The sequence below is a fragment of the Fragaria vesca genome, linkage group LG2 (assembly GCF_000184155.1).
Source record: "Fragaria vesca subsp. vesca linkage group LG2, FraVesHawaii_1.0, whole genome shotgun sequence".
In the NCBI taxonomy this organism is placed as follows: Eukaryota; Viridiplantae; Streptophyta; class Magnoliopsida; order Rosales; family Rosaceae; genus Fragaria; species Fragaria vesca.
This window is the reverse complement of record NC_020492.1, coordinates 15846863-15860011: the sequence shown is the minus strand read 5'-3', so window position 1 is coordinate 15860011 and position 13149 is coordinate 15846863. Positions and strand designations below refer to the sequence as shown.

At 38.0% G+C, this 13149-nt stretch overlaps 2 protein-coding genes across 2 annotated transcripts; one reads left to right on the top strand and one right to left on the bottom strand.

The window, feature by feature from the left end:
• Positions 1–81: 81 nt before the first annotated feature.
• Positions 82–2308, top strand: LOC101298273 (N-alpha-acetyltransferase 20-like). Its single transcript, XM_004290554.1, has 6 exons — positions 82–220; positions 318–408; positions 522–654; positions 880–949; positions 1819–1879; positions 1965–2308. The coding sequence occupies exons 1-6, from the start codon at positions 143–145 to the stop codon at positions 2054–2056; spliced, it is 525 nt and encodes a 174-aa protein (XP_004290602.1). The 5' UTR covers positions 82–142; the 3' UTR covers positions 2057–2308.
• Positions 2309–4365: 2057 nt separating this feature from the next.
• On the bottom strand, positions 4366–8576 carry LOC101304451 (ent-copalyl diphosphate synthase, chloroplastic-like). Its single transcript, XM_004292521.1, has 15 exons — positions 8489–8576; positions 8313–8384; positions 8110–8180; positions 7701–8019; positions 7396–7579; positions 7074–7288; positions 6858–6978; positions 6468–6580; positions 6166–6392; positions 5935–6050; positions 5615–5713; positions 5299–5511; positions 4995–5124; positions 4683–4880; positions 4366–4596 (listed from the first exon to the last, which is right to left on the bottom strand). The coding sequence occupies exons 1-15, from the start codon at positions 8574–8576 to the stop codon at positions 4366–4368; spliced, it is 2397 nt and encodes a 798-aa protein (XP_004292569.1).
• Between the last annotated feature and the right edge of the window lie 4573 nt (positions 8577–13149).

Sequence of the window (13149 nt, the reverse complement as noted above, 5' to 3'; positions counted from 1 at the left end):
GTTCGGGTTAACGGACCCTGACCCGGTATTTTCGGTTCGGGTCATGACCCGTATAAATACAGAAGCAGAATTTTTCTAGTCCATTTTTACCAGATAGAAATTCTTGTCCAAAGCTTAACGAGAGCGAGATAAAAGAAGAAAGATGACTACGATTCGGAGATTTTGCTGCAATGATCTGCTTCGTTTCACTTCGGTCAATCTCGACCACCTCACTGAGACTGTAAGCTCCTTCTGTTTCTTGTTGATTTTTTTTTTTTTTTTTGAAATTTGGCGATTATGTTTACGGTGAATTGAGATTGGGAATGGAATATATGCAGTTCAATATGTCGTTCTATATGACCTATTTGGCGAGATGGCCCGACTATTTTCACGTCGCCGAAGCCCCCGGAAATCGAATCATGGGTTACAGTAAGCACACATCTCCATTTCTTTGATATTGCTTTTGGTTTTTTGTAAGGTTTTTTGAGATGTTGAGAAATCTAGGGTTAAACATTCTAATTGATGATGAATTTGATTTACAGTTATGGGGAAGGTTGAAGGGCAAGGTGAGTCGTGGCATGGTCATGTGACTGCGGTGACTGTTTCTCCTGAATATCGGAGGCAGCAACTGGCGAAGAAGCTCATGAACCTACTTGAAGACTTCAGCGATAAGATGTAAGAGGGGCATTTATTGGTTAATGTACTGTCGTTTCGGATTGCGGTAGTTTGTCCTGGTGTTCATTGTCAAATTGTTGTTAAAGTCTTGTTTGTGACTGCATTTTCACTTGTCGTATGACTTATTTGGGTCGGTGGCAATGCAAATTCACACCGGATTGTAGATGCTGGTAGTGATTACCTATCTTTTAGTTCTGTTACTGATGAGAACTTTTTTTCCGGCAGTGACAAGGGTTACTTTGTTGATCTTTTTGTGAGAGCATCAAATACTCCAGCCATAAAGATGTATGAGAAGGTGATATATCTCAAACTTACTACTTGATATTTACTTCCAAATTTATACATTAATAAGATAGAAATAAATTTGTGATATCTGTTGCCATGATTACATGACTCTTTTTGCAAATTGAATGTTAGCACTTGTAGTTTTGAGAATGATGAACATCTTCTCCGTCTTCTACAGCTGTTCTTTTGTCTCTGGCATTAGGAATGTAATAAAATGTTGTATTCCTTCACCAGTTCCACAATATGTTTATCTGTACTTGTCTGAAATGCTGATAATTTCATGCGCAAAAAACATCTTACTTTCGATGATTGAATTTGTTTGATAACTATAACTTCTGGTATCATTTAGACCTTGAGGGTTTTATTTGCAATTTTTTTTTCTTTCAAATTTGTAAAGTTGTTCAAAGATACAAAGGTAGTGCAATACTTTTCAAGTACTTCATTCAGAGGTTATGTGCAATTGGCCAACATTGAATGATTTAGAGTTGGGTTCCACTTATTTGCGGATCTATTGATATTTTACTTATTCAGTGGGTAGTACTAGTAGGTACAAATTAGTAGTTTTTTTTTTTCTTTTTAAGATGATAAAANAAAAAAGTCCACTTTTCAGAACTCTAAACAGAAGATTTCAGATTTTGAAAACTGAAAATTGTTGTCCTTTTTACCTATCAAATGAACTTTTCTGGCTGTTTAAACCTTTCGAGTTGGTTGGTAAAAAATAACACTCTCCCCCCAACCAAACTTATGTCGCAATTTCTCTGTGCTTTTGCAAAAGGTTTTTATATGTAGCAAATTACAGTTAATTAATGTTCAGATATTTGTGAAATTTCTCTGACAAGTTGATGCTGACTGTCCATTTCCTTTCTGTTTTCTGTCCAGCTTGGTTATATAATCTATAGACGAGTGCTACGGTATTATTCAGGGGAAGAAGATGGATTAGGTGAGTTTTGGACCCGATTACAATGCTGACTTGCTGAGATTACTTTATAGTTACTGCACCACTTACACGTTTTTGCATGTTTCAGATATGAGAAAAGCATTATCTCGGGATGTTGAAAGGAAATCAGTCATACCCCTCAAAAGGCCAGTTACTCCTGATGAATTAGAGTATGACTAAATCTGATTTCTTGGAATTTCTGCCTAGTAAGTGTGATGATGATGTGTTACCATATGCTTGTGACTTTTCTAGATCTGTAAGCTAGGCACTACAATTTGCTTTTGAAACCATGTTAATTGAAGTGTGCTTGTTATGAATTTGACTCTTCAGCATAAACTAGTGTTAACTGGATTCATAGGATTACTATCTGTTGCCCTTGTTATATCTCTGAGAGATATATTGCTTGATGAACCACTTTTCGGAACCCCACTTAAGGCCTTCTTTTAGGCACTTGAACTTTGTTTGGCATTATTTTTATTCTACACTTGGAATCAGAATGAGATCAATCAAAAGGTTTCCACATCCTTGAAGGATCTGACTCCCAACAATTTTTTCTAAACTTTTGGGACTTTCATAGTTGCTGATTGTTTCCAAATTCATGACAAACTTGGGGTTTGTTTAATTTTGTTGTAGTTTCTGGTCGTCTTTTTATATTAGATAAGAATACAATGAAAAAGCTTTTTGCTCAACTGCCCTCTGGAGAATAATTTTTTTTTTTGGGGAAGGAGCATAATTCAAAGATCTATAGATAAGTGAAGTTCTTTAGTTCTTTTGTGGCCTGGAAACCGTATTCATTGTTCATGTTTAAAATCATCTAGCACATCAAGCTTCACCGAGGCAAGAGGATTATTTGGCAGGACCAGCAACTGTAATTTTGTTATGGAACTGAAGTTGGACAAACTGATTTATCAAAATCTCCTACCACGATGCCGATGATTCTTTAACAGAATGATTCTTACTGTAGGTCTGAACTTCATTAGTGTTAAAATTTCAAAAAATGATCAATAGTACTTCCTGAGGTTTCAGTTTATCCCACCTGAGTCTCATGCTGTAGAACTTTCACTCACTCTCTCTAGAGGCTGGCGAACCAGGATATTGGATTCTCGAAGGAGTATGGATGAAATTTCTAAAACTGAATACTAGGCATAACCACTCCTTTCTTATCACCTAGTGAAAATTTGTTTATTGGATTATGATAGGGGTGCTGCCTGCCCACTGTTTGGAGGCCAACATGAATGCAGGTTGCACCACTAAGAAGCAATGAAGACTGAAGAGTTTGAAGGGCTTCTCAGGCACCTTGATCTTGATTCTGAACTGAACGGAACCATAAAAATCACAGGAGCAGTGATAGGGAGGTGGCCTTGATCTCTCTTCGCCTCAACGGGTTACCCTCCAAAGCAGTCGTTCCCATTTGGCGTTCTTTCTTCTCTCCTGACGCTGAAAATCTTCATGTCTGTTATTCTCTGCTTATTCATAGTAAGCCCATTCACAAGTGAGTGCAGATAAATCATAATGCCAACCCAACGATGTGAACCTGTATGCTATGCTTTCTCTCCCCCTTTTGCCTTTCTTTGGTACACTAACACATCAAAGAGTTCAGTTTTCTGAGAAAACAAGTCAATGTGGCTCTCGCATCTCTATATGTCTTTTATCTAAATCTGTTCAAACCATCGTTCATGATCGTCGTTGATTTGGGAAATTATCAAGGTGGAGTAAGATTGTGCTAGGTCCTTCCAGGAATCTGTCTCTTGTTTCTACAATTTCTGCTGTGTTTGATCCATATACTCAATTTGTCTCTAGTTTCTACAATTCTCTGCCATGTTTGATGCATATACTCATTCAAATGATTAGTGCTTCTTCTGCCTTTTGCAAACACTACTAATGTTCGTTCTTATTAGTTTTTCATTTGGTTTGCACAGGGGTTTGAATGTCAGAAAAGGAGGGTTTACTCATTTTGTATGTCAATCATCACCTTCTGTGTTTTGTGCCTCTGTTTTGTTAGCTTATGTCCTTTGCATTATTTATAACTATTCAGGCTATGTATATAATGCAAGTCTTTAACTCTCCTACAACATTATTTGAGGGTATTCCAGACTAATTTTTGGACTACATAGAAGACTTCACATTATTTACTTTATTCAAACTGTGGTTCAGAAGAACATTAACAACCTAGCTAGATAGAAGAATGAACAGATGAGACCTAACAAAGCTTATATTACATTCTGCACATATCAAATCAAGGACTAAAATATCGACGATCACGGAAATATCGGTGATTCGAAAAAATGAAATCTCGATGGATATATGAGATAATATTGAATATCGATGTAAATTTTACCAAATTTTATCTAAAAATTGTATATTCGACCAAAAATAGACTAAATATAAAATATCAGAAAGATATGAAAATTAATATCGGTATTTAGTAAAAAAAAAAAAAATTACAAAGAAATATCGAGGATATTAGATATTTTAGTCCTTGCATCAAATTAAATTGCTCGCTGAAAGAGAACTTTGTTAATATGGTGGCTAATGACTTCTGGGTCACAACATGTAGCATAGTAAAAGCTCCTCGCTACGGTGAAGAAGGTTTGCTTAATCAAGGAAACTGTGTCATCTGAAGATTTTTCTAGCACCAATCCCACCAATTGCTGCATGTATGATTCTATTTCTGGGGTTGTCATGTTGATTTTTGTTCCGCAGTTGCCATTATCACCTACCTGAGACGATACAAGGAAAAAAAAGGACTAGTATTACCCAAATCATTTAACCCAGTATTGATACTCGTCAATAGTAATCAAGTTACCTTGATTTTTTGGTTTCGGTAAAAACGAAGTTGATTGCAAACTTTGTTGATTAGGCTGAACAGCTGCTCATATTCTGGATCGTTGGACAACAACTCATTTTGAAGGCCAGCGGTTTGATTTATTATTTTCACTAGTAGCTCAGCCTCATCTTGGTACCTCTTCGATGTTCCTTGCCACTTCATTAGCCATTTTCCCCACTATATATATTTGTTCAACATAGAAGAAATAGAAAATCAAAATCATAGTATAATTATCTGAACCGTTTTTTATCTCAATCGGACACTATTTCGTTAGAACAAGTAGAAACTCACAGCTTGACATAGAGATTCAGTAATGTCTTGGCGATGTAGCACCATTGTAGCCGATGAGAGTTGGCTTATGGTTGCCAATAAAGCTCCAACGATTCCTTGCCCTGCAAACTTGTTTTTGTACAACCTCCTGTATCATAGAGCAAATGTAAATAAAATATGAAGTAAAAAACTAAATATTTCATAAGAATACATACCTCATCGAAAATGAAAAAAAAAACAACACACACACACACACATAAGAATGCATTTGAATGTTTACTAGTTTTATTACCTTGCATTCTCATGGTCTCGCATAGTGGAGAAGGTTTTGAACTCATCAACGAAGGCCTTCTTATATTTATCATCAGTTTCTCCCTTAAAAGACATAATCGTATCAACCAGGCATGTCGTTTTAGCCCATGCAAGTCGCTCATTTGCTCTTTCGGGTTCAAAAATGCTCGCTGCCGCAACAAAATAAGCCCTGAGGAGACTCTTTTCACTCAATCCATAATCTCCGAGTTTCCATTCTTTGTACCACCTGCATGCATCAGATGTTGTTATCGATTCTTCACAATATATAATTAACTTACACGTACAATTAATGGGTAGTGATAATATATTAGTTCTGTAACTTTGGTTACTTTTGAATGCTGTTCCATTCCTTGAGATGTAGTGTTTGGCAATCGTTGTAGTCAAGCTTTGCCAGCTCGAGATACAAATTATTGCTAATGCAGGGCATGCTGAAAGTTAACAAACAAGAAGAGATGACGCTGTTAGAATAAAAGTCTGCAACAGTATAAATAAACTAGCTAGAATGATCAGAGACACGTTCTGTCCCTTGAATTCATGTTGTTCATTATTTGATGACTTTACAAAAGAACTTTGAAATGCAGGCATGCATGCATCGAATTCGAAGTGTGAGATCATTGAATCATCGAGTTGAAACAGAAAGAATATATACTTATATAGAGTCTTGGCAATCCAAACGTCATCTTCACCACCATACTGTTCAATGTAGAATCTTGTATCCAGTCGAGGTAAGCTCGCATACCATGGAAAATCCAATGCGTAACCCACCTGTGTTTTAAAATATCTCCCCTCTTCTTAGAATCGTATTTAGCTATATAGTATTTAAGGTAAATTAATCACAATATTTAGTGTAGAAGACATATATATATATATACACACACACCTCTCCAAGTAAGTCTTTGGCAATGATCCATTTATCTGTAAACTCATTGGAAGCTTGTTTCTTTCTTAGGAACTTAGTCGCAAACTCTTTAGCATCCCCAAGGATCTTCTCTCCCGGAAATGCCACCTGACTTGCCCTATACAAGTTGTGTATTACAGTCACAGCGTTGTTCAATTCTCCAGGATGGCAGAAGAACTCACTCCCTTTCTTAAAATGCTCAAATACATCTGCATGACACATAATATAACAATCAAATTTATATATTTGTGAATGAATGTAGATTCAGACCTACACAAACTTACCGGCCGACACCTTATGCCCATGCAACCGGAGCAATCTAAAACCCATTGATGTGTCATCAAGATCGGGAAGCTCCGAGTTTCTCACCCAAGAAATTCCTTTCTCCGTCCAATACCTTCATAATAATTTGCCAATTAAGATAAATAAAATAGGGGCAGTACACTCCTAATTTTACAATTAATTTGCACTATTTCTTAATTTTAGTCAGGTTTTCAATAATTTCCTTTATATAAGACAAGTACATGTTACTACAAAACAAAATTTAAGTTACCAAAACAAAAAATAATAATTTGTGGATATCTCGATTCCTATTTAAAAAGAGAAATAGAACTGGATATCAGTTATAGATTCGTTCGAGTTTTTTGTCGTCATTTGTTATTGCATATACATACCTTGATACGTAGTTCATACATTCCTTAATCTCCGGCTCCAAGTATCTGGACAAGCCTAACCTCTGCAACCGATCTACTGCCCACAGGCGTTCGAACAAGTCGACTGGATACACATTAGGGGCTGAAAAAGACATAAAAATAAAATAAAATAAACATGTAATAAAGCGGACCAACGTTGAGCTTGGATATGCATTGCACTGAATTGAGAATTGCTACCTCCTCCGTTGAACTTGTGGACTAGTCTCGACAGATACGACATGCAGTTTCGATCCTTCGTCTGCTGCAATGCGTAGGCAGTAGACGCGGGAGAGAACAGAATTGACCCATCTTCAGACTGGAGTTTCAGAAGCTTTTCCCAGTCGAGACCTGCCATTCCTTCGAGGCTATGAAGCAGTGATGTGGCCACATTGTGCAGTATGTCCCTTGGTATCCTGCCCCGACATGTGTGCATTATTCATTGTTTCATTACATGCAGTACATGTGTATGGATAAGGCTAATTTACATTTCACTAATTTCAGAATGTTAATTCAAACTTACTTTGAGAGTTTCAAATCTCTACGGGCATGGATGTCATGCAACACAGGAGTGTCATCAGGTAAGTCAAGGTTTAACCTTCGAGCTATTTCCAGAAGAGAAGGGAATGTAACTTCAAACCCTACAATTATGTGCTCACTGTTCTCGTCCTCAAGCTTGTGTAGGTTTTCCTTGAAAAACTTCATTCCTGATTGTAGAAGAGTAATAATTAACAAATTACAAATTTTTTCCATCATGAATTAAAAACCGAGCGTGCAACTGCAACTGTACGTGCAAATAACACAGCATCTAGCTAGCTGCCTCATCACCTTTGTGGCATTTGTCAGCGTGGAGATTCCACAACTTTAACGCAACGACGCAGGCGAGGGTGCTGATGAGTCGATCGTGAGCAGAGAAGAGGTCCTTGTAGCCCCAAGAGCCATCTTCTAGCTGGTTGTTGGCAATCCATTCGAGGCTGGAAGGGAACTGAGGTGAAGCACTTCCATTGACGTCTTCAACCAAAGCAATCCATGCTGTGTCGTACGCTGATATGCTGATACTTCCATCCTCCATAGAAGACAGCATGGACTTGACCGTCTCCACATGTTTCTTGATGATCTGGGTCGATGCAGAGACAGCAGAGTCATCCTATACCTTTCAATTAATTATTAGAACAATAAGAACTGCCGAATCGAACTGGGTAGTGGGTAGGTTAAATATAAAGAAAAATTTGAGCACCTTGGTAAGAGGAGTTTCTTCATTTTGTTGGGTATCATCTCTCACAATCTTATGCAACACGGGCGCATCATCTGTACAAAGAATTAAGCATAATTTTGTTTCATAATTAATGGTATATAGTTATAAAAATTAAGACAGTGGACTTCAAAAATTTTGTTTTATGAAAAGGTATATAAAAGGAAAAGAATAGATCGAATATTTACATCGAGTGTGAGGTTTAGAAACCGCACTGCTTCTTAAAGGAAGAACCCTTCTGTCTTCATCTCCGGAGAAACCTGTGGATAGTGATAAATGAAGAATGAACATATATACAAAAGATAAATTATGAAAAGAGAGCGAGGTGGCTAGGTAACTATATGAACAAATAAAAAGAACTGACCTGAAGGTATAGACCCAGACGATGAGGATGACGAGGGTAGTGAAGTTTGGAACGAGAGAACGAGGTGGTGAGTGGTATGAGAAGACATGCTTTAGGGTTTAGCTGATGATGATGGGAGGAAGCAGGGGATAGGGTTTGGCTGCGCGCCTTGGAATTTTGGGTTGATGCTGGTAGCTTCGCTGCTCTGCCTTTGTTGATTCTTATAGTAGGCTGCTATAAACCGATACCAATTTGGACCGGTGGACGGCGTCAAAGCCGACGTCAAGCCGAGTAACAAAATGTAAGTTTGACTGACTTTTGTTTGCAAATTTGACTGAGTTTTGTTTGTAAGTTTGACTGAGCTTTTTAGTGGGAACAGATTTCTTTACCAAGTGAGTGGAAGCAGAACCAGTCAAGGAAGTTTCAGCAAAGACTGTTTGTCAGTTTATTTTCAGAAAAATCATCTGCCTGTATGGTATTCCAAAGTGTTTAGTGGTGGACAGGGGGCAGCTTTCATGGCTGAAGAAACTCAGGAGTTTCTCAGTGATTATGGGATCAAGTTCTATCTTACACTCTACCCCTTATTATGCGCAATCCAATGGTCAAGCAGAAGCCAGCAACAAGATTATCTTGTCTATTCTGGAATTAGACCGCAGGTATCGGTTTGTGTATCAGACCAGATACGATGTCTAGGTAAAGATATATACCTCAAATATAATTCTTGGAGATCAAGGTGATGTGATCAACTTAGGCAACATAATTGTCTTTGATTATCTTCCAACCGTCAACATTCAACCACAACTAAGGCAAGGAAACCTTAATTGATTTGAATGCATTTGTTATGTCTATATGCCTCTGGGAGCAAATGCTTATTTAGTACTAATTTTAGGAAATTTTGGCCCGGTCCAATGAAAATAAGATTCCATTGCCTATTCCAATTATTCAAGATAAAATGAAAAATATATCCTAATCTAATAAAAACCCTACACTATCTTCTGCTTCTCCCACCTCTCATTCTCATCTCTCATCGGTCTCTCTCTTCTCTCGATCTCGTCAGCAACGTCACAGATGACGTCCATCACCGACCAAAGGTCTTGGCTCCTCCTCTTCCAGATTGACGCTTCCCTCTGCTCTCATCTGTCGTCACCGCCGCCATCAACCCGGTCGATTTCACCAGTTGGCTTCCTCTACCTCGACCTCAAAGTAACCAGATCTGTGAGAAGGTAGCAGCAGTCTCCGATGCGAGCCGAAATTTGAGCTCCGATCTCCAAGCCACCTCTAGGCGATGCGAACCGAGCTCGCCGATCTTCGTCACTTAGTACGGCAGCCTCCGATCAATGCTTCCCCTTCCTCGGCTTCAATTCAGAGCATCTCGTTTGGCTGAAGTTCAAAGGAGAGATGAACAACAACGCGGCTGAAGATCGATGCGGGACTCCTCACGGCAATTGATGCTGAGGTTTGGAGTTGTCTTTAATTTGGTTATGATGTTTGTAATTTCGATTTTGTGGTATGGAGTTCACTTTAGAAATGTGAATTTATGGAGATATTGTATTACATGTTTACTACCCCCAGTAGAAGTTTACTAGGGGTAGTAATTAAACTTTAATTTTTCGCATATAAGTTGGGTTTTTGTTGTTTTAAAGTGTATACTGACATGGTAAATATTGTATTGCAAGTTTACTACCCCTAGTAGAAGTTTACTAGGGGTAGTAAACTTTATTTGTCCGCATCTAAGTTGATTTTTTTTTGTGTTTTAATGTATATACTAACTAGGAAAATATTGTATTGCAAGTTTACTACCCCCAGTAAACTTTACTAGGGGTAGTAAACTTTATTTTCCACATTTAAGTTGATTTCTCATTGTTTTAATGTGTATAATGGCATTAGAGCTACTGTTTTGCAAGATTACTACCCCCAGTAAAAGTTTACTACACATCTAAGTTGATTTTTCTCCGTTTAAATATGAATTATGGCATTGGAGCTACTGTTTTGCAAGTTTACTACCCCTTTCGCATCTAAGTTGATTTTTCTCCTTTTAAATATGAATTATGACATTGGAGCTACTGTTTTGCAAGTTTACTACCCCAGTAAAAATTTGCTAGAGGAAGTAAACTTCATTTTTTCGCATCTAAGTTGATTTTTCTCATTTTAAATGTGAATTATGGCATTGGAGCTACTGTTTTGCAAGGTTATTACCCCCAGTAAAAGTTTACTACACATCTAAGTTGATTTTTCTCTGTTTGAATATGAATTATGGCATTTGGAGCTACTGTTTTGCAAGTTTACTAGGGGTAGTAAACTTCATTTTTTCGCATCTAAGTTGATTTTTCTCCTTTTAAATATGAATTATGGCATTGGAGGTACTGTTTTGCACTGTTTTGCAAGTTTACTACCCTCAGTAAAAGTTTACTAGGGCTAGTAACTTTATTTTTTCGCATCTATGTTGATTTTTCTTCGTTTGAATGTGAATTATGGCATTTGAGCTACTGTTTTATAAGTTTACTACCCCAGTAAACTTTTACTAGGGGGTAGTAAACTTCATTTTTTGCATGTAAGTTGATTTTTCTCCATTTGAATGTGAATTATGACATTGGGGCTACTGTTTCGCAAGTTTACTACCCCCCAGTAAAGTTTACTAGGGGTAGTAAACTTTATTTTTTGCCGGTATGCTTCCGGCAAGATCCGGTGGGTTCTGGTGACATTTTTTTCAAAAAAATCCAGTGAGACTCCGGCGTCTCCGGCAATTTTCCGATCACCATCAATTTTCCGGCGACCGGTGACTGGAATCCGGCGGCCAGTGTCCAGTGACCGGAATCCGGCAACCGGTGTTCGGCGACCGGACTCCGGTGACCGGCGACCGGCGCCGGTGTTCAGTGTGCTTCCGGGAAAGTCTTCCCTTCTTCTTTTTCATTTTTTCTCTTTAAATAAAGGTTAAGGGTAAAAAAGTCTTTTAAAATATCATTTTATTGTGATTTTATTAAAAACTTGTGTATTTGGGCACAAAAGAAGTACTTTGTATTTAAAAGGGCTAACAAAAAAGACGGGGTTTGACTTTTTTGATTTTGTGCAAATGGTCTTTTTCCCTGCCTTTGGACGTACGTAGATACTCTTTTAACCAAATAAGGTCTCTTTGCATGATATCCTTCCTTAATTGGACCAAGTATACTCCATGCCTTAATTGCCTTATACTTCTCAATTCTCACGTCCTCGTCTATGCAAGATCTTCAATATTACTCAATCTTGGTGACCAAACAATTCTCGATCCATTAATTACCGGATCCATGATATATCGATAATATCCTGGATTTACACCAAAATGGCTTGATCTCTAAGTAGGCTCGATTTAGCCTTGATAGCGAATATCTTCTTAGATACTCGATCATATCCACGACGAACCACATAATTGGTCCAACACGCTACATATTTAGGGGGTGTAAATTTACCCTCAAACATAGCCCCCTAGGTATTGAAGGAAAAGCCATGCGTCTTGACTAAAAAGACCTATGCCCCCAGTGCTACATTTGTAATGATGAAAGCCATTGACTGGCTTGACCAATAACTCCAAACTAAGACAATTAGCTCGAGCATATGTAGAAACAGACCTCAAGGATAGGTCTTGAAGCTTGAATGGCAATAATAAGCAGTAGCTAGGCAATTCATATAGAAGTACAATAATTACCAATATGATAACCAATATACTTGACATGAATACCTTGCCTTTGAAGATGATGAAACACATTCTGACCAGAACATGTCTTAAGCTCCTGTCGAAAGGCTTAACGTAGAGACGAAGCCCCCCCCCCCCCCCCCCCCCCACCCCCCCCCCACCACACACACGCACACACGCAAAAGACCACAGACATTGGTCTTAACAATAACTGAATAGAACTTTTAGCCTCAAAGTAGGCACATTTCATAAAGCTAACTTCAGATGAATTGAATAAGTTTTTGTGAACCACTTACTAGTTTTTTATGATGGAACATTGATGTATGATATTGTGGTAGCGTAATTATCAAAATGTATAGAGATGTGGATGTAAAGGTTTTGTATATTGATATTGATAATAGTACAACGATTTGATATATATATATATATATACACACATCTAGCAAGGAGTTCTATTTTAGCAAAGCACAATTACACACAATCAAGATCCTATAAACATTCACAGACATGATCACCGATCCACTATTTTCTCCATCATATCTTCAATACTTGAATGCATAACAGTGGATCACTTCTTTCCTTTAATACTCCCCCTCAAGTTGGAGTGTGTATGTCAATCACACCTAACTTGCTAAGGTGTGCGTGGAAGGCTGGTGCGCGCAAAGGTTTAGTGAACAAGTCTGCAACCTGATTTCCAGTTGGCACATAAGCAGTCTTAACTTCACCCTTTTGAATTCTCTCACGAACCGTATGACAGTCTAACTCAATGTGCTTTGTTCGCTCATGGTACACTGGATTTGCTGCAATGTGTAAGGCCGCTTGGTTGTCACAGAATAACTTTGTTGCCTCAGGATGTTGTACCTGCAAGTCTTTCAACAAGTATCTTAGCCAACTGAGTTCACAAGTAGTTGCTGCCATAGAACGGTATTCGGCCTCAGCAGATGATCTTGAAACTGTGACTTGCTTCTTGCTCTTCCACGAAACAAGTGACTTGCCAAGAAAAATACAGTACCAT